The sequence below is a fragment of the Hakea prostrata genome, chromosome 2, assembly GCF_041222555.1.
Source record: "Hakea prostrata isolate BN-2017 chromosome 2, UWA_Hpros_2, whole genome shotgun sequence".
NCBI lineage: Eukaryota > Viridiplantae > Streptophyta > Magnoliopsida > Proteales > Proteaceae > Hakea > Hakea prostrata.
The window spans coordinates 54,735,248-54,760,466 of NC_142601.1; the positions used below are offsets into that span (position 1 = coordinate 54,735,248).

At 37.7% G+C, this 25,219-nt stretch overlaps 1 protein-coding gene across 2 annotated transcripts; it reads right to left on the reverse strand.

Moving 5' to 3' along the window:
* Window positions 1-152: 152 nt before the first annotated feature.
* Window positions 153-23,240, reverse strand: LOC149024940 (agamous-like MADS-box protein AP1). Of its 2 annotated transcripts, none has more exons than XM_089145133.1 (8): window positions 22,797-23,240; window positions 1,825-1,903; window positions 1,644-1,708; window positions 1,458-1,557; window positions 1,318-1,359; window positions 977-1,018; window positions 754-866; window positions 153-668 (listed from the first exon to the last, which is right to left on the reverse strand). In XM_089145133.1, exons 1-8 carry the CDS (start codon window positions 22,979-22,981, stop codon window positions 560-562), a joined length of 735 nt encoding a protein of 244 aa, XP_089001259.1. In that variant the 5' UTR covers window positions 22,982-23,240; the 3' UTR covers window positions 153-559. The 2 variants fall into 2 exon arrangements, with proteins under 2 accessions (XP_089001259.1, XP_089001258.1); XM_089145132.1 differs by having other exon boundaries at window positions 1,318-1,380.
* Between the last annotated feature and the right edge of the window lie 1,979 nt (window positions 23,241-25,219).

Below are 25,219 nucleotides of genomic sequence, written 5' to 3' on the forward strand. Positions count from 1 at the left end.
CCATTAGCAAAACCATGAACAACCCATAGTGTGTGTAACGGTCCGAACCATTTCCAAGACTTTATTTTGTCCAAAAGGGGTAAAAGTAAAGTGTTTGCTAAGAAGATTAAAGAGGGGAAAGGAAGAAGATAGCATAAAGTGAGAGGGGGATGGTTTTATGTTATTACTAAGGAAACCAAATGAGAGGTCTTTAAATACACATAAGACAGCATGCACTAATAAAACATATAGTAAGGTTTAGCAGAGGAGGACGAAAGTTTCTCATAGCCAGTCGATTCTTCAGTAGATATATAAATCTGGGGCATAAACACATAGAAGGAATCAGAATGGAGGTTCCCAGCTATACCGAAACAACCACTTTCGATTCAGATAGATCGAGTTTATAGTGGCAGTAGAGATTCCACATAACAGAGAAATAGATATACAGATATATTGCGGTGACATACATATATGTATGTATTTATATCTAGCATTCCACAACACTTTTGTCTCATGATGAACCTGAAGAAGTTAAAACTTGGCGATGATTTTAAGTAGAGTGGTGCATCTTCATGCTCTTCTATTCATTGATTTCATCTGCGTGACGAAGCATCCAAGATGGTATGTGAATGTTGGTCCGACCTTGAGCTCGTCCTTCATTCCCGCATCCCATGCTTCTCGCCTCATGACTGCCACAGCATCGCACAATTATATATGTTCAGTTTTAATTATAGACCATCTTGTGCGAAAGATAGAGAGAACCAGTAATTTTACTCAATGTTCAGGTAAGGAAGTGGCTGGGAAAGCAGGAAGTGAGACGAGTTCTGGTCCTCGTTCCGCTGCTCCAAAATGTCTTGCTGGGCAAGTGCTTCCTCCTTCTCCTTGATCTGTTTCAAATCATTAAAACATACAATTGCAGTATGGTTTTGTTACATAACTTAGTATTGAAGATTTGAAGCCAAAGGTATGTTCCAAGCGAGCAACGAAGGTCACACACCTTCTTCATAAGCTGATTATTTTGCTCCTGTAATGCCTTCTCCTGTCAAAGACCCATATGAGATCATGTAAAGAATATTTGGCAACCCTCAAGTTTATATTGTTTTGATAACCCAACCATCAAGTTGAGGTCCTTTATAGGATGGATCCGTGCACCACGACGAGGTTTATAGGCTTACAGCCCCATATGGCAAAAGGGACTCACAACCACAAAACCACCAGTACTAGTGTGCTTCTTTGCCTCCTTCTCGCCCTATTTAATTAACATATTTGTTTCATGGTTACAGCATTTCTTTTAGTAATTCACATGTTTTGGAGAGTTCTTTCTGTCAAAGGTCTTACCTTTTTCTGGAGCTCGGAAATGGACTCATACATGAGCTGATTCTGCATAAAACAGAAGGAATTCTTTTTAAGGACAAGAATTTGAACAAACTTTATCCGGTACTTAATTCTAATATATTAATCTGAGTAAGTTTGCATACCTTTCTTGTCCGTATATGCTTGAGAGCAGTATCAAGCTGTTGCTCTATACTTTGGAGTTCTTTGATACTCAGGGACTCCAGATCTTGTCCCATGTAGTGCCTGCAATCACAGTTGATTATATTAATATGCATGGTTTACCTTCTCTGTCCCTTTGTGTATGTATACTCGCGTACTTGATCACTGACCTTTGGCTCTTGTGTAAACTCTCAATCTTGGATTTAAGTTTGGCGTGTTCTAAGGGCAGGTTTTCCTACAAAATATTCAGCAAAAGGGTAAGAAAACCTCTAACAAACAGATGTATTTGTCAACCCAAGGACAGTTTCATCTAGAAAAGTAATAGTTTTAGAGGACAGATTAATAATATACCTGTGATTCAGGATCAGATGCTAGAAGCTGTCGCTCAGCATACGAGTATTGCTCATATCTTTCAAGGATATTCTCCATGCTGTGTATAAGATGGGAGTCTTAATTAGAGTCTAACAAGAATTTCAAAACCAAGGAAATCTCCAGATTCAAGCTAAATGATGCTAAATGCATGTCTTGCACACACACCTCACCAAACACAAGGAATGATCAAATTCTTGATGACCAAAATTGCATTGATTATTACATACATGGGGTGATTATCCTCGTAACATGACATAGGTTTTTCACTTAAAGAGGTGAATCGTGATAGCTTATTTAATAGAGAGATTACCAAAGGCAGAGACAGATACTGGCAACTAGCACTAATTGCGACAGGAACAGTACATGAAAACTATAGAAGGGAAATATTTTGGGGGCAAGAATGAACTTTGGCTTCAATTTACAACAGGAGGTTCGTTAAGCATTATAGAGTAATCAACAAAATATATAAATATATTGAAAACGTCGCACTTACAACACGGCAGACATAGAGCAAAGGCTAAAAACACTAACAAAGCAACAATGGCAGGGCCAAAAGAAAATGGGCTGAACAGGGCCAAATAAACTATTTTGCGGATTTCTTCTTATTTTTCTTTTTTTTAGAGGACTTGAGGTCCATCAAGAAGTCGTCTCCAAAAGGGTTATGCTATTTAGTTAGGCGATTGCTCCTTCAACACTCAGCGCGGTCAAGGACATGCGATGGGGGAGAGAGGGAGGACTGAATCGAGATCGGTAGGGATTGAACCACAAGCCTGAGAGATGACAGTGCAAGCAAATTTGGGGAGTGGGCTGAGAAATTTTGAATAGGGGAGATTGTCGAGTTCTTAGCGGGGCTTGGATTGGGCTGATTAGACCCATGGGCCAAGGGGTCTAATAAGGAAAACAAAGGCAAATTCTGAAGAGGGCTAGGATTGAAGGGCTTGGGCCCATGGGTCAAGGGACCCAAAAAAGAAGATTTAGGGGAGGATAAAATGGTCAAGATGGCTTGATCGTGGGAGAAGAGAGGAGTATTAGGGTTATCGAAGGAAACATCTTCTAGAAGATTGATTATCGAACTGGAAAGAAACAGAGGTGGAGAAGGGTGGTCAGAAATTTCAGTAGTTGAGCTTTCATGGAAGGGGAAATCTGCAGGTTGAGGATCAGGCGAGTAAAGCAACCACCCAAGGAGGTTGGGAGAAGGGCTCACGGTGTCTGAGGAAGAAGCAGGACCCAGGCTATGGCAGGGTTAGCAGTGGCATCGTCGGCCTTGAGATGGCAGAGGTTCATAGAGGGCTTTTCCGCCAGGGGAAACGTGCAGTGAGATGTTACTATTTGGGCAGGCTTTTGCCTAGATCTACGCCTCCGGTAAGTTCAAGCTACTAGCGCCAAGGAAGATGGGGTAGATTGTAAGATTCCGGTGGTGATTTGGGGAGCTAACGATAAGGGAGAAGGGATTAGAGATTCAGAGGACACATCGGTTGGAGAATGGACAGTTTCCAGAAAGCCGATAGAGGGAAAAGGGCAATTTGCAGCAATGACTGAAGCGTCTTCTAGAGCGAGGGATGCAGCAATGCATGTTAGGTCTTGAGCCCCAACAAAGGTGGCGGCCACAACAGCAACATCAATGGAACATTTCTTAAATCTATCGATGATTAGGTGAGAGGAAGCAGAAGAATTTGCAGGAGGCGGCATCTTTTCATCATTCGGCGGTGGCACACTAGCAAGAGAAGAGCCCAGTTGGACAGAGGGCACAAGATCTTCAGGCATCGACAGGGGACAAGACATCTTCGGGCATGAGTTTGCCGGCAAGTTCGAAACAACAGGGCAAAGCATGTCGTCGTGACCAAATGAAGCACATATGAAGCATCTATTCGGGATCTAGTTGTAAATGATAATTTGGTCGTAGTGGAGACCAAAATCATCTTCAATTGAGATACAAGGGGGTAGGGGTTTATCTGCAGAAACATTCCACAAATTCAGGCATAAGAGAGCCGCTACAAATTGAGAGTCTTAGGGCCGGCATGGAGAGGGTGACCAAGAGCTGAGCCAATACGGCTAAGGCAGTTAGAACTCTAGAATTCAAGAAGGAGACCAGGGAGGTTAATCCACAAGGGGAGGGAGCAAAATGTATCCCGGCGAAAAGGAATTGAGGGTTCCCAAGACTTGGTGAAGACGGGGGCCTTACCAACAAACCAGGGAGAGCCTTCAAGTGCTTTGGCTTTGCGGAGAGAGAGAGAGGGGAGCTTAAACAAAAAGATACCAGAGTTTATGGCAAAGATTTCAAGAGAGGCTTGAGCATACCATTGCTTGGAGATGGAATTTGATAACATTAATGGGGGGACAAGGGCCAAGAAATTGGCCGATAACAACAAATTTCCAAGGGAGGGTGCCGGGATTGGTTGTAGAGGAGGGGCAGTGGACGAGGGGATAGGGAGCCGAAAGCAATGGAGGGATGAAGGATAGGGAATAATTGGTTGAGGTAGAGGGAGAATAGGGTTTGGAGAAAAGCGAGCTCCAGGGTTGTCGTAGTGGTGGTGAAGGTTAGGAAGATGAGGGGTTAATGGGGTTATCAATGGCAGTAGGGTTTACAGAGGTGGTGAAGGGAGATGAGAAGGGGAAGGGGAACGCCGGGAGCCATTCTCAGATTCAGATGACTTCTCTCTGCTCACATCATAAAATAATTGTAAAAAAGTTTACAAGATCTTCTTTGAAAAAAAGTATATGAAACCCTAGTTCTTCTTCTTGCATAAAATACGTTTTCCTTCTTCACATTAAAGCTGAAAATGACCCCTGTAATGACAAGTATAGAGAGAAACAGGTTTTAGTTACATTTATGATACCATGTAACCAACCTAGAAACTGAATCTAGGGTTTTCTAAGGATTTTTTGAACAGTTCTAAACAAGTTTGTTGCGTTTATCAATAAAGGGGGTATAAATTATCCTTGTCCTCATTGATTGCCTCTATTTCATGCAATTGGTGGTGGCCAAGTATTAGATAGCATGCCTCCATTAGACCATACTTCCTTATCAAGAGAAAATAAAGAAACCGAATACTGTTGTTTAGAGATGATTATCTCTCCTTCTCTATTATTTATTTATTTATTTATTTATTTATTATTATTATTATTATTATTATTATTATTATTATTATTATTATTATTATATATATATATATATATATATATATATAAAAAAAAAAAAAATATATTATATATATATATATATATATATTAAATATATTATATATATATATATATATATATATATATATATATATATATTTACCAAATGTGACTTGGCATCAGGTGTTCTTTGATCTCCAATTGCAACTCTCACGTCATTGTTATGATAGTTTCCGTGGCTACTGGAGTTGATAATGAACTAGCATGTTTTGCTAGAGTTGATCTCCAACAGTTTTTTCCTCTCCTAAGAAACTCTGATAAAAAATTATGCAAGCCTCGAGTTAGGATGCTGGATTCAAATCAGTGACAGAAATAGCTCCTATAAACTTGAACATGGATTCAGGGTTTCCCATAATTCTGCATTGTTGGGTAAACAAGCATCTTTGTATGTAAAGATATAATTTAGAATGAGTTGACTCCATAGCCAAATACTCATGGGCTCCGGAGTTTGTGAAGTACAGATTTCTCAGATTCTTTTATGTTGAAAATTGCTTAAGTAACATATGAGTTCTGGAACACTTCTTCTATAGGATGGGTTGTAGATTGTAAATTGTAAATTGCTACTCTTGTAGGCAAGTAAATAACACACAATGACAACACCAACTCTTCAAAGATGGTGAGAAATTCTTCTAGGTTTCAAAATAAGAACTTTTTGAGGTTGAAATGAGCTCATCAAAGACATTGTATAATCTAAACTCAATGCATTATGAACAATAAACCTAGACATTTTATAGGAAAATAAAGAAAACCCAAAATAATTACTGTAACATCTCAACCCTTGATGTTATTTTTGCACCAATGGTTGAGATTTAAGAGAAAACCCATAAGGATAACATGGGACGCTGCACTTACCATGGATCCTTCTATCAACTTTGTAGTTTTAAAGAAAGAATTTTGGGGGTAGCCTGTAGCAGTTGAAGGAGCTTTTTTTTTTTTTTTTTGGGGTTAACAGTTGAAGGAGCTTGAACAAAGATAATCTTGGGGAAATTACATGATTAGCAACATATAGGTTTACCTTTATAAAAGTAGTCATTCAATATTTCAATTAGTAAAATTAGCTAAAACTAAGTTTAGGTTTACAAAACTAACCAAAAATGTGATTTTTTTGATCCCCTTTTGGACATTTTTTACCCCTAAGACTAATCACACCGAAGGGGGAAATCACCATTTTGACCAAAAGGAAAAAATAGTGTCATACCCTTTGGACATTTTTATCCCTATGTTGGTATGATCAATTTTAGGGGTAAAAATGTCCAAAGATATGAAAAATCACTATTTTGGTTAGTTTTGTAAACACAAACTCAGTTTTAGTTAGTTTTCTAAGTGAAACATTGAGTGGCTACTTTTGTAAAAAGAAACCTAAAAGCAGCTAATCACATAATTTTCCCGAAAATCTATGGGAGTAAGGCTGCCATATGTCACATCGTTTTTGACATTTAGTTTTGAATTAGTCCTGGACCAGGCGTGGATGGGGTTGTATATGACTTTGATGAGCTTGGACATTGATATGGTTGGTCTCCTAAATGGTTTTGGTATAACAATGTGCTGCACCTTTTTTTTTCTCCCACATTTAGATTAAATTATAGTGGCTTTTGTACGTAATCAACACACAATTGGGGGGAAATTGCTTCAGCGTTGAACTATTCAGCTTGAAACAATGATTGTTGGATTGAGATCTCGGTCGAGATTTTCAATCTTACCTGTTGAAAATAAGCAATTGAGATCAAAATCTTGATTGAGATCTCAATCCAATGGTTGCAAATTTCGCTGAACTGAAGCAAGGTTCCAGCTGAGGACCCATAACAAAGGGAGACAACCAGCTTTTGTGCCTGATCATTTAATCTCAGATAATATGTTCTTAGCACATGAAGCTTTTCATTATATCAAAGGAAGGAAGAAAGGTAAAAGGAAACTATTGGCCTTGAAGATTGATTTCGAAGGGCCTACAATAAGGTGGAATGAAGATTCTTGGAAAAGTACTTCTAAATATGGGTTTTGACAGCAAGTTGGTTAAGATTATAATGGCTTCAGTGTCCTCGGTCAATTATTCACTTATAATTAATGGATTCATCAGGTGTTCAATTAAACCATCTAGAGGCATAAGACAAGGAAACCCCCTCTCACCAGCGTTATTTGTAATATGTGCCCAAGCTTTAAGTGCTCTACCTCTCACGGTGAGTTGGAAAGAATATTAAGAGGTGTTCGTATCAGAAATAGGAATGAAGCCTTATCTCGTCTCCTTGTTGCAGATGACTGGTACAAGAGGTACATAACATCAAAGAACTATTGGATAAATATTGCAAAGCTAGCGATCATATTGTGAATCAAAAGAAGTCAATTTTATTTTTCAGCCCAAATACCCCGTCAAAGGTGAAGAGATGGTTCTCTAGAGTGTTGAAGTTACCGTATGGTGATGGCCCATCAAAGTAGTTGACAGTAATAGGAGGCAACAAAATTGAAGTTTTTCATTATCTTAATAACAAAACTGAGGGAAAGATAAGCAGTTGGGTCAAGAGTCTATTGTCTTACATTGGGAAGGAGATCTCCTAAAGTCATCAGCTCTTCCATCAATTAATGATGCAACACAACATTTTAAACTGCCCAAATCTCATCACAATAGGACCAAGAAGATGGCAACAAAATTTTTTTGGGGAGGGAAAGAAGATAAGAGGTGTGTACATTGGATATCATGGAAGAAACTCACATACTCTAAGGAGAGAGGTGGTCTGGGACTTAGAGATCCTATTCTGCATAACAAGGCTTTACTATCAAGAGCTACATGGAGGCTTTTTCAAGAATCACAGTCCTTGTTTGCTAGAATAATGAAGGTGGTTTATTATCCCAACACCTCTTTTTTGGAAGCCAGAGTGGGTAATAATCCCTCTTGGGGTTGGCAAAGTATTCTAGAAGGGAGAGATGTTCTTCTCAATGGATTGAAGTGGAGAACAGGAAAAGGGGATAAGGTGCAAGTATGGACATCACAAGACAATGGCCCTTAGTACCTACAAATTCAATTGGTCATTCTATCCAAACTGTGGACCAACTCGTTCACCCCATGGACAGGAAATGGAGGAAGGAATTAATTGAGCAAGTCTTTGAACTAGGGTTGGCGGCTGCAATTCAAAGTATTAACCTTCCTCCTTTTCCAATGGAAGACTATATAGTGTGGGCAGAAAATCAGGTATTTACTCTATACGGTTGGCATATCACCTACTTAAGAATATGCAAGATGAGGAGGATAGTAGGCAGCCATGATCATCATGGGTAGATGTTTGGGCGATGGTTCCTATAGAGGTTTGAAAGAAGGTGTGGAGTTGTCATACCTTACCAAAGATCAAAAGCTTCCTGGAGAGCGATGGCTAAAACTTAGCTAGTGGTGAAGCATGTCAAAAATGCCAAATGAGAATAGGCCCATTGTGTTTGTCTTTTCGCTCAAGCAATTTGGTTTGGAAGCCCCCTTTCCATCAACTTTGGCCAAACTCCATATTTAAAGCTTGTTGATTGGATTTCACAGTAGAAAGCCTTTTATGCAAGCGGTAAAAGGGAAGGGCAATGGTTGGAATGTATAGCTTCATTTATGTTGTGGTCACTCTGGTTGAAATGATTGGAATGTTTAGCTTCATTCATGTTATGGTCACTCTGGTTGGCTAGAAATGACAGAGTATTTGGGAAAGGTAACCTTCATCCAACTGAGGTGATTGAGAGAGCTATTAGGTGTACTAATGAATATATGGATAGCACGTTTCCAAAACCTACAAGCCATAGAAGTCAACAACAATCTAGTTAGATGTTAAATGGATTCCTCCTAGAACTGTTTACTACAAATCAAATGTAGATACTGCACGTTCTAAGGGAGATGGTAAATCAGGTGTTGGCCTCATTATAAGAGATGTGGGAGGCTGTGTTGTACTTGCTCGATCTGTTCCAATGTTATTTGTCAATGTTCTTGATGGAGAAGCTATGGATGTGAGAGAAGGACTACAAGGAGCGAAAGAAATGGGTCTTGAGTATTTGGAGATGGAGTCTGATAGCCTTGATCTTATTTCTTTTCTAAGAGGAGATAAGAAATCAATACCCCTCAATGGTTAGTTGGTGGTCTCAGACATCAAATTCCTAACTTCTCAGTTTGTTAATTGTCTTTTTTCTTATGTTCCTAGATTGGCCAACTCAGTTTCCAATAATCTAGCAAAGGTGGCCTTGTCAATTCTGTGTGCAACAACATGGCAGAATACCACTCCGTGGTTGGTTGAGTCAATACCACTCATGGCCTTGTAATTCACGATTATTTATCTGAATGGCCTTGTAATTCACAATTTTTTATCTGAATGGAGTAGTACAAAAAAAAAGAAAAAAAAAAGAAACAAAGGGAGACACTCCAAAAAAAAAAAAAAGAATAAATAACTAGGGTTGACCCAAAAAAAAGAATAGTTGGTTAATCATCTTGCTCCTGTACTAGAAATAAGTCTATACAAAACTACAGTCTAGTCTCCCTTAAAATTAAAAATCTTATGTGTGTTGATGTCTTAGTATGATCATACACTTCACACTGATGTAGAAGTTATAAGACCAAACAGCTATCCTTTTGACACAAATTAATAAAAGAAAAGTGGAAATGAACTCTGAAGGAATAAAAACTAGGCTACATTCTACGAAAAAAAATGGCTACATTTTTTTTTCTTTTTTTTTTTTTTTTGGGTCCTGTGTGGTTCTCTTTTTCTCTTTATTTATATATTTTTTATTAATTTTATTTTTTTTTTCTTTTTTCTTTCTTTTTTTTTTTTTTTTTTTTTTTTTTTTGGGGGGGGGGGCGGGTTGAGGGGAGAGTGGGGCGAAAGAATTCAGAAAACTGTTTCTCTTTCTTCTTCAGGTGAGAAACTCCATGCAGGCTTTCTTAGTTAGTTATTTTCCTAAGGCCTAATTGGTCCAACATGTATCTTTTAATCTTTAATTGTTCTTGGTGTCATTGCTGTAGGTTATACAAACTGCATCTGGTGTTGAGGGTAACTATCCTTCCTTAAATATTAATATTTTTATCATTTTCTCATATGAATTGTGAGAAAGTACTCGTTAGATGGATGATCGTTATTGCATCAGAAGCTTGTTCTGCATGTTTTATGCTATGTTCAACTTAGGTGAACAAAACCCTAAACAATTGTTCTTTATCAGAATTCTTTTCCCCCAACAAGACTCCAAAAGTACCCTACAGAGATACTCAAAATACTTTGGAGAAATATTTAGAGTATCTTTAAGTATTTAGGGTATCTTGGACCTAAGTTACAACATATATTTTACTGGAAAAAAAATTACAACAAATATTGGAACCGTAAGATAGGTGTATCTCTTTTATTGGGCTGATGTTTGAATATATTTAACAACCGACTGCAATATTTCCATACATTTGATAAACGAACTGTACCCCAACTAAGTGACTATTCAGATCTTTGCAATGACAAAATATAGATTATGAAAAAGAACACAATCACATAAAACAATTCAAACCTTTTCCAAATTAAATTGGTTCGGCTAAATGGATCCTCACCCTCTACTAAGTTCCTTTTGAAACAACCTCCCTTCTCTACTTGACTGGGTTTTTGATTGACTCTCTCCATATTAAATACCTAGGACTTTTCTCATCCTTGCTTGTCTCCATGGATACCATTATACTCCCAATGTTTGATTTCATTCACGAAAACCTTCAACTCTAGGAAGGCAAGCTTCTGTCTTTCGCAGGAAGGCTTGAGCTAATTTGATTGGTCCTTCAAGCTTCTTATATCTACTGGTGTGGGACTCTTCCTTCCCAACCATCCATACCATTGAATCTCTCTTTTGTAGCTTTCTCTAGAAATGTCAATAAACCTCTAAGTTCCTCCACCCAACCAGCTGGGCTAATATCTAAAAACCCAAATCCGACTATGTCCATCGAATAAAAAACTTCAACATTGATGGGCTCCTTGAACTTATTTGGAAAATTTCCTCAAAAGAAAATTCTGTTTGTGCATTAATTTGGTCTTCTCCTTCTTGCTCAAAAAATGACTCTATCTAGACTCCACCATCCCCCCCCCCCCCCCCACCCCCAATCCTTCTTGGTCTTGAAACAAACTCCTCTCTCTGTCCCTCTGCCCTTTCCGCTATGTCCTTTAGAATTACAGACGGCTCCAAAATCTCCATTTGTATTTCTAGACACTTGGATCCCCCTTGACATTATTCTTTATCATGTGGTTGGAGCTAGGGCAGTTTACTCTTTGAGTATTCCTAAGTCTTGCCTCCTCTCTTGGTCATAATTTCCAAAGCTTGGCCCGCCCCCCTTCCCTCCAAAAAGTCTTTTTTCACCACTGCTTCAACTTGGAACCATATCTATGGACCTCCCCCATGGTCCCTTGGGCCAAGATCACGTATGGTTTAAAGGTTGCATTCCCTACCAAGCCTTCATTGTCTGGAGAACCTTCTCCCAATGCCTTCACACACAATCATTTCTCATTTGTCGTTTCAACCAAGCCATCCCTTCTTGTATCTTCTACCCAGCTATTGAATCATCCCATATCTCTTTTTTGATTGCCCTTTCTCTAGACACATCTAGCTCCCTTGATTTCCATCTAGCCCAAATCTAAATGCCCACAACCCTATGCCATTTAGTGCCATTGGTTGGGTTCTACTTTTGGGGGATCCTAGGTCACTAATATTGTAAGGAAGCTTCTTCTAGGCTCTTGCATTTCATGCATTTAGATGGAGTGAAATTTTTGCAAATGAACAACCAAATCTAGGTCCACAGACCATATTTGGAAGGTCATCTATTGTGATATTAGCCAAACTCTCCTCTTTACCTTTGAAGCCTATTGTCAACACCTCGAGGAAAAGGCATACTATTGTTACTTGGGGTCTAGATAGTTCTTTGTCATACTCTTCCCAAAGCACTTAGCTCCCCAACCCCCGGTCTTTTCCTTCCCTCTTGTATTTCTTGGTTTTCTTCCCTTCGGGATGCTATAGTATAATTTGTTCCCCCAAAAAAAAAACAATGATAGATACATAAATCCACTTGAAACAAGGCCTAAGCTATGCATGGTTTTCGTGACTGCTTCTCAATGTTGATTTTAGATCTTTTCCTAACTCTTTTACTTCCTTCTATTTGAATCAAAGTACTCATTCATGCTAATGCATCCCAAGATCTTCTTTGAACATAACCATACCAACTCAAATGACTTTATCGGGGCTTATCATGTATTAAGGTAACTTCTGAATTAGCTTTTATTATGAGAAATGAATAATACGAAAACTGTGTAAAATGTGAACTTGAAATTTGGGTGAAATTGAGTTTTCTTAGACGATGATGTTTAGTTTGTAATTGACTAGAAAAACTCTGCAGAATTTAAAGTCTAGTAGAAGTGCACTTAAAAAAAAAAAAATTAGGATCTTGAAGAACTGTGAGAAAAATCAAAGATTAGATCTAAGAGAAGTGTGTAGAATATTTTTGAAATATCTCAAAAAGGATGCCAAGATGTCTTGTAGCTTATAAAAAGGTCTCCGTTAGTTTTTGTGTACCATGTTTGAGATTCAAGTTAGTGAATTGAGTTGAGTATTTCCTATTCAAACATAGCAATATCATGACAAGCTGAGAAGAATATGATTAAGATGCTCAGCCTCCAATTTCCTTAAGTTACCTAAGACAAGTAAGGCAATTGGAGTATCCAAATTACTTGAAGTACTTGATGTCAAGAGGAAGACTCCAAGAAGCTAAAAAACCAAGCCACCCTTTCCTAATCTCAAAGATATGCTTTGAAAGGAGCAAGAGAAAAAGATAACAAGGGTCTCCATCGTCCATTAAGGTACAGACGAAGGCACCCTCAATGAAATAGCATTTGAACCACTGTTAAGCAATTGTGGAAGATCATTCAAAACTGTCATAAAGAAGTTCTTTTTTTATGAATAAATAATTAAATTAAAGATAAGAACTGAAAAAAAAATACAAAGGAGAGGGCTAGGGGAGGGGGAAACAAGCCTATCAAGGGGAAGGCCTAATGGAAGAGGTGAGACTCTAGGAACTAACAATTAGCCTATTCCTATGGGAGTCGACCACCGGGGGATGGGGAATAGAAAGGAGTCTATAAGAGACATCAAAACAGATGGCGTGCCAAATCCTGTCAAGAGATCGAGATTTGAAGGACCATCTCCTAAGATTGCGCTCCCGCCAAAAGTGATGGATAGAGGCTGCAAACACTAGCTTACCAACTTGGTCGCACAGAGATGAACCAAAGAATACTCTCAAGCACCATTCCCAATCTTGAGCAAAGCCATAAGAATGCCTCGACCTAGGCCAAATGGAAGCAAGAGCTTTCTCCCAAAGAGAGCTAGAGAAGGGTCATAAAGGAGTTAATAAGGTACAAAGGTGTGCCTTTAAACTTTACAGGTGAATTTGAATCTTTAAATATGAAAAGTTTGAAAACAATTTCGGCTATGAAAAAGAGGTGGGGACAAAGGACACACATGATGTAGGTTTTATACCAAATGCGGCCTTGGTTACCCATTGAAGAGCAAGGATCCAAGACTCATTTAGCTGAGAATCTCCTAACTTGCTGGGCTACACCTTTTTGGTCTTCTTCCATCTCCCTCTCCCTCTCTTATCTCATTACCTTTTTTAGACCTTAGTTTACATTTACTTGGTTTTTCTGACTTAGCTAGGACAAGGGTGGGTTTGTTACTATTCTTGCAGTTGCAAATCAATCAAAAAATGAAAGATGAAAATTTAGACAGCATCTAGATAACAATCCTTTCAATTTTAATACAAAGTTTGACCATGTAGTATAAATTAAGACATAGTTTCTATGACTACAACCAAAACGTGGGATCGCTACAAGCCCATGAAGAGAAGCTCAACCAAAAGAAATAAAAGCTGCTAGAGCATGAATTTATAACCAAACTTGATTTGGAATAAAGACAAGAAAGACATCACAATGAACACAGCTAAAGGTGATGAGGGTGTGGCGACTTTTAAGGAAGATATGAAAGATGGAATCCATTGTGTAGTGGATGAAGTCCATCTACTGCAGGTACCTTAAGGGGTTCCATGTGGTTGGTTCCTAGAGTCGACATCTATGTTTAATAAATAATTAGGACTCAAACTTGATAAATCATAAAGTGATAATACCACTGCACAAGGCTCCGACATTTAAGAGGTGTAGGGAGGATCAGATGTAGGTAATCTTATGTCTATTTCCATAAAGTTGCTTTAAGAACTTGAACCCATAACCAATCATGCTAATTAGGTAGAATCTTAATTTGTTTAAGAAATGAAAGGCATCAATATATTTCTGATGCTACTTTTTGACAGGCAGGATGAACAAAATATTTAGTTTGAGACAATTATTAGGAATAGGGGAAAAAAAAGGGCTATAGTATCCACTTAATATATCTTCTTACCTCAGGTGAAGCTTTGGAGAAGTGCTTGCCATTTGGAACATGAGGCTTCTTCCCTATGGTGCTAGGGTGTAGTTGTCAAAGATAGTGATGCAAGGGGATATTGTAGGAATTCTTAATGCAGTGGCTAGGAGAATGGAAGTCTTCTGAGTGCATTGTACTAGTTGGTTAGCATTGTGTTTGCTGAAGAAGGAAGAAGGTTTGGGAATCAGAGAAATTGGTTTGTGACAAGGCTTGCATTAAGTTAATTTGGAAAATTGCTTCAAAGCATAATTCTCTCCGGGTTCAATGGATCTACTCATAATACTTGAGAAGAGATTTGCTGTAAATGGTCACATATTTCTAGTTTTCTTCAGTTTGGAAAAAAATATTGAAATTTTGCCCCGATGTGGATTAGGAAATGGTGTTGAACATTGGGAATGGCCAAGCAACTACTTTTTTATGGACAATTGACACCCCCGTAGAGTGTTGTTTAATGCGTATACAAAGGATATCGGATTCATTTCAGGTTTGGACAGAATGGCTAGGAGGCAGACGTCCTAGATGAAGATGGGTCAGTGTTTAGAATGCCAGTGACTACAAATTTTGGAGAGATTTAGGAGGAGTTGGATCAAGTTCGTTGGGGTTGAGCTGATTTTAAGGATGTCATGAGGCTCAGTGGGGAATTTTCTTTCAAGAAAGCATGGAGTTCCATTCAAAGTGGGAACAAAAATGTGGATTGGCGGAAGGCTGTATGGTTTAATGGTCATAGTTCTAAGCACTCCTTCTGTGGAGGGTTTTCTCGGGAGCAGTTCCAACTACGAACTTTTTTCGGGATGAATAAATTATTATCACCTAAAACCCCCAAAAGGGAAGAATAGAGAATATTCAAAGGAGAAAGGCCAGTTTTCAAGTAGAGGACTGAAAAGGAAGAGCCTAAACCCATGTAACAACAATGAACCTATCCTTGGGATGTCCTTAGCAGGGGGATGGGTAAGCAGTGAGTCTTATAGAAGACTTTAAATCATATGGCTTTCTAAATCGCATCCAAGGATCTAGAGTTGGATGTCCATCTCCTAAGGTTCCTCTCCCACCATCTGTGATGAATGGTAGCCCCACAAACAATTTGCCTACTATGTTACAAATAAAAAAGGAAAAAAGAGATCTCAAAATCCATGATCAGTTTGGAGCAAACCCAAAAGAGTAGTTAGAATGTGGTAGAATGGTAGCAAGGGCATTTCCCCAAAGGAAGCGAGAAAAGGGGCATGTGAAAAAGATGTGATCTAGGTCTTCCGATCCATTCTAGCAAATGATACAATTGGGGTTGGTTGAAATCAGTTGATAAGAAAAGACTAAGTGAGAAGGCATCAATTAAGGGATCTCTAAACAAACGAGTAAGTGTCAAGGGATGTGACCTTTGAAACAAACCAAGGGGTCCAAGGGAGTCTTTGACTAAGGTTTGGGATAGGTTCGATGCGGAGGAAGTGGAGAAGATACCAAAGGAGGAAGGGTGTCACGGGGGAGGACGTGAAGAGATTTGGGGGGAAGGGGGGGGAGCTAGATCCAAACTTGTGTGAAACTCAGATGCAAAGGGGGTAGGAGGAGAGTAGGAGCCATAGGAACTGAAGGTAAAGACGGTAGTGGACTTGGGAATACAAGACTAATAAACAGTATAAGGACTAAGGGGGTTATAAAGTATGTTCATCAGATGCCAAGGGTCAAGCCAAAAGGAGACAGAGGAGCTATTGTAGAATAGGTGGAAATGGTAGAGAGGGCATGGGGTCTCAACTAAAGGAGCTTTCTCCAAACCTAGGCAAGAGAGGAGAGAGGCAGTCCAAATAGATTCAAATTTTAGAAAATAGAAGTAGACTTAGTTAACCCAAATGAAATCATGCTTATAGGAGATTTTCTAGATGAGCTTCATTAGATTGGCTAAATTATAGTATTTGTCATATTCCCAGCCTCCTACTTAAGGCCGATAGACCGCCTTCCAGCTGATAGGGTGGAAAAAACGAGTAGTTTCCGAACCATTCCGAACAAAAGCTAAGAAAACGCCTTCCATAGCTCTAGTGGTTGCTTTGGAAATGGAGAAGATGCCTCACCAGAAAAGTGAGCATCTAGGGTTTACATTCAAGCCGTTTCTATTTAGCAAGTTTATAGTAGCTACAAATGTATAAGAAGCAGTTTATTCACTGAAGTTGCATTAATTATGGGGTACAATTTTGTACTACCTGTCTAAGCTAGAGATGGATTTTTAAACCCCCCCCCCCCCCCCCAAAAAAAAAATGCCGGAAACTCTTATGCTGAGAACATGGGAAAATTAGCTTTTGCGACTACCATGTACCAAATTTGGTGGGGGAGGAAATTGAGGAAAAGGATGGGCAAGTCCAAGACTTTTAGGAGGATTTGAGAGGTTATTTCTTTTGAGGCAAGGGGTTCATTTAGGATCTAGAGGGCATGTCTCTCTCTAATCTAAGGAATGTTATTTGTAGGGAACAACGAGGCTTTAATGTGTGAAGGTTAAGCATGCCGGTTGGCGTGTTATCTTTGCTTGAATCAAAAGAGTTTCTACCTTAAAAACTCCTGTGTTGTGTTTTGAATATATACTATTTGTCCCCAAAAAAGGCAATTACAAGAAATAGAATGTTCTTGATGAATATCAAATGATTTTGATAAATTCAAAAAATTTTTCGTTAAAGACTCCTATTGGCATTGGCACCTAAGATTTGGATAGTTGAGTTTTAATGGCTTAAAGCTATTAAGGAGAAAATGGTGAAAGATTTGTCTTCCATTGATCACCCAGATCGATTATGTGGAGGATGTTTTCTTAGTAAGCATCTCTAAAAAGGTTTTCCGAAATAAGATACAAAGAATGTGATTTAAAACCAACATTGTTTTTCATTAAAGATTTTTGTAGAAGACTTGTCTAATTAATTGGAGGTGCAGCTAACTTTGGAGAAATTTAAGCTATTTTTGAATTTAGAACTTTTTGTGAAGAAAATGTGATTCACGTACCTTCCTCTAATGGTTCCATTCACATCACAATAAAATGGTCTTTTTATTTATGGTGTTGAAAGGAAGAAAAAAGCATTTCCTAACATTGGTTGAAGTATGTTGAAGACCAAAAACCATGCATAGACAACTGAACGTCAAAAGGCTGAAAATGCCAGATTTGCATCCTGTCCCTAAAATTGAGACAAATCTCTAACCCTTAAATTTTTGTTGGGATCAAAATTGGACATGAAAAATAATAGATAGCTATAAAATTTTCGCTCTTTAGTTTGTCTGAAGTAGGGAGTAAACGATGGTGATATGGGGCCATGAAGTTGAGGTCACTGCTTAGATCAGAATCTAGGAAACTATCAAATGAGTCCCCAAAATTATAAAAATGAATGGTTGATGCAGTCAAATTAAAAGAAGTATGGGCGATGGTATTACAAATGCTGAGCAAACGAAAATCACTAGAAGTTATTTTTGTGGGTCTCAGACTGAACTTATGTGTTCCAAAGAACTGATTGTATAACTGTGCTTAGGGTTAAAATATTGTCATGGTTGTCACTCGAACATAATTAGGAGAAAAGAGGATATTTTGTTGGTTTGCTTGATTCTGATTCTGGGTTAACTTGCACTTTTACATTAACACACTATATTAGATTAGACAGTTGCTGTGAGGAGGTTTCATGGTGTAAGCGATGGACCTCAGTTTTTCTTATGTATTCTTGAATATGGTAAGATGGATTTCTTGAAATATTTAATATTGTATACTATGCTTTCTTTTTCCTGCAACCTTATGCTTTCCATTATTTATTCATTATCACTGCAAATTAATGTTTACCATTGCGAAACAATTAATACTCCTTATTCTCCCCTTAAATCAACTCCTCATCAGTCATCACAACCATAGCTTGCCCAAATCATCTTCCCACCTGTTAGTCACCTCCTCCATCATGAAGCATTTCCAAGAGAGATAAATTTCCAGTATTTTCATTTCCTCTACAAGCTAACATATAGTGTATTTATTATTTGATTCGATTTCACTTCTGGAGCTGAAGGCATAACTTCAACTTCATAAAAGTTCTACATATTTTTGGGGGTATATATATGAAACCCTAAGCCTAATTGAATAGAAAACCTAAATTTCCACATTTAACGTGAGACTCTTCATGTCTCTGAGCCTATTGGCCTTTTCCATTTTTGGGGCCATTGATAAACTTGTTGTGAGCTAATCATTGCGTGGAAGTTTTGTCCACATCAAATTTAGGATATCTCATGGCAATTTTGCATCACCATGGCATTCTCCACGACCCACAACTGAGAGACACTTTGTTTTACAGCAACTGTATCTAATTATTTACACAGTTTGAACGTAAGAAACTTCAACAGAAGTTTACCAAAAAAAGAACAACAGATGAATACTTCCATGGTTGGGATAATTACTAGCACAATCATCCAACATCTTTCGTTTTCTCTTTTTATTATAATTTATATTTATGTTTATGACTTATTTATGAATAACCGATTATGACAACAGGTTATGCATGATAAATAGTTTTCATGTGATTACTACTTGACATAGTATAATATATAACAAAAAAATATGTTTGGTACCGTTGGGTGAATAATATATTACTTATCATTACAATGGTTTTAAGTTGGTTTTGTTAATAAAATATATATCAGCTTTAATTTGAGTTTTTGCTCGTTTTTATTGGTTTGAGCTAGTTTTGATATCCCTAAAATTTGTTAAAGTGAAGAGGAGAGTAAAGGAGGTTGGAGAATGACAAAAACAAGATTTTATTCTAATTTTTGGTAATTTTACCATTTTACTGGCAGTTAAGTAATAATAATGCACATATTCATTAATAGCACCACATAAAAAACATTTAGCAGGTTTTTCAATTCTGGATATATATATATGAATTCATGTTTAAATCGATTATATTAATGAGAATTGTTGAGTCATAAATTATACGAAAGGGAGCCTAACCAGTAATTTATTTTAAAAGAGATGTACAAAAATGAGACAAGTTATAACCACAAGTAAAAATTGGGCAGACAAGTTCGCATTAGCATGGCCCTCCTACTCTCTTTTACAGCAACCTAAAACAAGGCAACTAAGCATATCCTTTCCCTCTCTTGTAAAATGGTAGCTGACCATCTATCAATCGGGCTTGATAGTTCAAACCTTGCCGCTGTCATCGCAAGATGATCAGCTACAACATTACATTCCCTATAACAATGAGATATATTCCATGGTGTAGACACTTCCCAATCACACACCATGGAATACATTGCTGCTGTACCAAGAGCGTGATTACTGCATAATCTCCCTCGATATACTGCTATATATTTTATCTAGAGCTGCATCAATATCCTTCTTTTTTTTTTTTCCTTTTTCTTTTTTTCTTTTCTTTTTTTCTTTTCTTTTTTCTTCCTTTGGTGATGAAATGCATTAATATCTTCGTTGTTCAATTGATTGATGATATAATTAGTTCGTTCCAGTTTTTAGTTTTTAATGAAAATAGTTTCAACTGGAGGTCCAAAGAGTATCATCTCCTCTTGTTCCACAGTTCGTCAGTTGCATGGACTTAAAAGAAATCAAGTTTATGTTTCTAATTGTGATTGTCTTTTTGGAACCAGATCGATGGTCTTTCATCAGAGAATAACATAGAACATTCAATACATCACTAATCTATAGTATATAGTGATCTTTCCTTACCTAAGGGAGTCTAGTGTAAAGCAAGGTGGGTATTGTAAGGGTTGGAATGGGTGGCTCATTTTGTTTTGTTTGAGAATCTAGAGTTTCCATCTTCAAAACGCTAGTTTTTCATATTTCTTTTTGACTAATCTTCACTTCTTCAGAAGCTGGGCACCTTATGCCAAACGTGGTCTATGATTTGCACCTCCACTTATTTCCCCAGAGCTGCTGACTAGAGAATTTTGTCTTTGATCTTCAAACACAATGTCGCTGTGTTCAATTGTCCATGACCCCAGATCCACATCTAACATGGTTGTTCTTTTAACTTGTGGTTTCCAGAGACAGAAACTTATCTTTTACATTGAGAATGCATCTAGACTACAATACCTGACCCACTATGGAACCATGTAATGTGTACTCATTATTACATGGTTCCAATATTTTGGGGACAAACTGATGATCTACTCTCTTTATCCTCCAACTTGAGGGACTGTATTGACCACTATTGCATTACCATCTCTAGGAGGATGTCAAAACTCAGTTACTATATTTGTTAAGGGTGGACTTTTATCTCTACATTGATTCTCTCGCGTCAATCCTTATCAAATCATTATCAAATCTTACTATATTTGTTCGGGGTAGGTTTTATCTCTACATTGACATGTCAATCCTCGTCAAATCCTTAAAATTTTATACTTGTACTGCCAATTGGTTATTTTACTTTATAAAGTTCTGTTGCCCTCTAAACTTGTAGGGTGAACCAATGAATACCCAAAGTGACTTTATGATCTGAGACCCAACAAAGAACTAATGAACCTAGACTGACAGTTTATGTGAAAACAATGGCAAAACCTTACTCATGGACTCCACTCCTATTTGGTTTCCTGAACCTAGGTTCCATGGTTCCAGCATTAGGTGTGACTGACTGTGGTAATTAAGAAATTAAGATTAACTAAATTTAGTGAAAGTGGATTGCAAGTGGTTGCCTAGATACAAACCAAACTGCTTTAGACTTTGAACAACTTTGAAGTCTTGATCAGTATCAAAGAAATGGAATAGAAATCTAACCAGGTCAGGCATAGATGGGGAGAACTAGAGAAGTCTTATCCACTTTTCTTGAGGCTTATGTATCTAGGGATGATAATGAAATAATCTGAGAACCTCCGTTAAGTGGTTGGTAGAAGTTAGAACCCATCGGAACTTTATTATTAATACTGTACCAGTCTCCAATTGACGGACCCAATTTTAAAACCAATACAGTTTACAAGAGCTTAAGTTCTTGGCATCATTATAGGGGACTTAGCTAATACAGATTTCAGGAAACAAGTTGAGTACTGTATTAACACCCTTCTTGATATTAGGTCCCCAGTTGTCTTCTCCATGAGGATTGTAGAGTTTTCTTGCCCCTAGGATCCTATTGATCCTATGTCCTCCATCATTTTGTGATGTTCTATTACCTCGAATCTATATGCCACTCCACTGAGGGCTGGCCGCCAGTATCATTGGTTTTGATTCTTGCAAATGCAGCCTTTACTCTTCTTAGCTATGAATATATGATAACCCTAACGGGGTAGATGTCCAAATAAGATATTTTCTTCACACTTTCTGTGGATCAGAACCTTTCTGAGCAAGCATGAGTTTCTCAGTAATGTTAAAGTCATGATCATTGAACAACTTCGTTTCCTATATTTTGGAGAATAAAAAAGGGGGAAAAAATGAAATATCCACCACTGATCGAATCTGAAACTCAAAAGTAAGTCCCAAGTTGCAATCACCTGACAAAGGATCGAAATGACAGATCCAGACAAAACAATTAGGTTAGGTAAAACTAAGATTCCTAAGCCCTATCTATAACTATAGACTACGTTAACGAAAACTGCTATAAAGGTTTAACCGGAAATGTGTAAGCGATTAAGAATACGATTCTTCACATGAAACCAAGGGTTTCAACTTTGTACTGCGTTCGTCAGATTAAGTGATTTTGGTCTTCCTCTTTCCCTCTTTCATTCTCTTTCTCGTTCTTCTCTGAAGATACTCGAACTAACGGACTGAATAATAAACCTGAACAAGGTGAGAACTGCACAGGACTCCTCTCTTGACGAAAGCTTCAAGTAAACCCTAAGCTCAGCTGTTTGTCCGACGGTTCAAGGTTGGTCCGGTCCCCAAGACTCGTTACGAAATATAATATAAAATAATGACGGTTAACTAAAAAATAGCACTGTATCCATTATCTGCTAACAGCATAAAATTTTATAATTAAAAGTTACCAAAAAAAAGCTACGCTAAAAGTCCGAAGAAATCATATTTAACGTTCCACTTGAAGAAATCCAGTACAAAATTTATATATTCTATATTTCCCAACGAAAAAGAGGAAAGAAAGATTGCAAGTGTGAAGAAGATAGAAGAGAAGGAAGGAAAAGGAAATCACAAGAGACGATGGATAGCTACACCGGAATTTCATAATCTGTTCATACGGGAACGTTTTTTATTTTTACTTGGAAAATAAAATGCAGCGAGCAGCGAGCAGCGAGCAAGTAGTGATGAACGCAATAGTTGCAGAAAGATGAGATGTTTTAGTGAGATCTCCATCATGCTAAGCGGTAGAACATAATAGTTGCAGAAAGATAGAACGTTTTAATGAGATTTGTATCACACTAAGCAGTAAAACAGTGGATGGAATGTGTACCGGGAGTCGGTGGAGTACTCGAAGAGCTTTCCTTTAGCATTGAAGACGATCAAGGCGACCTCAGCATCACAGAGAACTGAGATCTCATGCGCTTTCTTGAGCAATCCTGCTCTTCGTTTCGAGAACGTTACTTGACGATTGATCTTGTTATCGATCCGCCTCAACTGAACTGGTCCTCTCCCCATAGCTTCTTCAAAGCGTTCACTCCGTACACTTGTGTCTGGAGAAGCTGTATTATTGTTAATCTCTTTTTTTTTTCTTTTCGAGGAGGAATGAAGGAAGGAATTAGAGGATCCAAGAAGGAAACAAGGGGAAGAAGTTCCTTCCGAGGTAGCAGGAGAAGAAGAAAAACAGAAAGAGAGAAATTAACAGATTAGGTAATATGAATAAGTTATTGAGGTTTCCTCGTTGTTTCCATTTCTTGAAGGGTTTTGGGAGTCTCCGACGACCTGAAACGAGGGAGTGATGTTTATATTTATATATATATATATATATATAGAAATATTCCCATATAAATAAATACATGAATCCTTTTTCCAAAAATGAAAAATGAAATACATGTAGGAAAATAGCGGTTTTGACGAAACCAGAGTGGTTTGAATCAATCCTGCTGTCGAGTTCTCATTGGCTGGGGGTTTCACACTCGTGGTTGTCTCGATTTTGAGCCACAAAGCCCAGACAACACAGTACAACCAGTCTCGTGGCTGTACGGACCGAGGGTTGCGTTTTCGGTTTCTTAAGACGGTGTGCGTCTCCGTGTTGAGGCTCTACTACTTAAAAAGTTAAAACGCAACCTTTCTTCTCCCAAAAATAAAAATATAAATAAAAAAATATATGATTTTCTATTCATGAATTATGAATTAATTATTATTATTATTAAAGTTATGATAATAATATAGAACTTTGATTTGCTAATAGGGGCAAGGACCGAAGCATTTTGCAGGTTTGCCACTATGTTCACAATTTCCGTTAATCCTCGCGAACCTAAGGATAAAGAGGGATTACTTGGATTTTGCTACTTGTGGCAAGTAAAGCATGTTTTTCCTCTTGTGGTCCAAGTTAAAACAAGTGTTTGTTACCCCTTAAAAAATAAAAAAGAAGCAGCTTGCTAGTAACACTAGCATAACGAACTGATGTCAGTGTGTTTTATTTCATTTTTGGGAACTCATATCTATCTATGGAAATATTGGAACTACAACTTGGTTCTGGTTCCCCTTTTATATCCACATTCAAATGGGATTTTGTTGGAAATAGTTTTCCATGCAATCAAACATGAGGGAATATCAGTTGAGAAGTGGACTTGTCTTGGCACATTGTGTTGATGCTAAACATACTCACTCACTCAAGCTGATCAGATGTCCGTCTATGAATGGTCCAACTGAAAATAGGCAAAAATGGCAACACTGGAAACTTGTGGAAACATTGATATTCATAGTGAGAAGCCACAATTGATAGTTACCTTTGAAGGCTTAAGTGGGAGGTTTGTTTGAAGGAAAATTCATAAAATGTGGAAGAAGGGCTAAGTGCTGATATTTCACACATGGAAGGGTCTTAATCTCTAATGAACTTCAGAAAATTTGGAGAAGGGGGGCTATTGCCCCCTTGGCCTGGGGTAGCTCCACCCTTGTTGGGGGATGGCATGGCCAATGTAAAGACAATGGTACAGACATAAATAGCCAGCTAAATCCTCTACATGATAGTAAAATTACCTAGAAAAATTATTTCAGTGTCTAAGAAAAACCATTCCATAAGATTATTTCAAGGATAAATTTGGCAAATATGGAAGTCATTACCGGTTAATTAATGGATTCCATTACCATATTTACAAGAAGAAGAAAAAAATAACACTCAAAATGCGGAAGAAAATGTGAATGCATGTGCTTTCTACCACACTAATGAAGTCAGGATCACCTCTCCATCGAGGGAGCAATATGTGCTTTCCGACGCATCTTTTTCCACAAATTTAGGTGAGACCCATGTGGAACTTACCAGAGGTCTTACTTCCTCTTCTTCTTCTTCTTTTTTATTTTATTATTATTATTATTATTATTATTATTATTATTATTATTATTATTATTATTATTATTATTATTATTATTATTATTATTATTATCATTTAGATGTAGGTCTCTCGAGAATTTGTGGTGAAAAAATCAAATATTTCTTAACAAATTGAGAAAGAATCAGTGATTGTGAGTGCAGATGAAAATGAGCCCAAGTATGTCTATTGAAATGGTGGGTCTGATAATCAATATGTTTGCTCTCAGGGATAAATCAATCACAAAAAGTGTCATATTCTTTTGGGGGGAAGAACATGGTTCGAGTTCAAGTTAATTAGTGAAGATTCTATGAATCAACAATGAACTTATTTTGTCCGGAAAGAAATGAAGTCATATGTATAGGAATTTGAGTCACACTATATC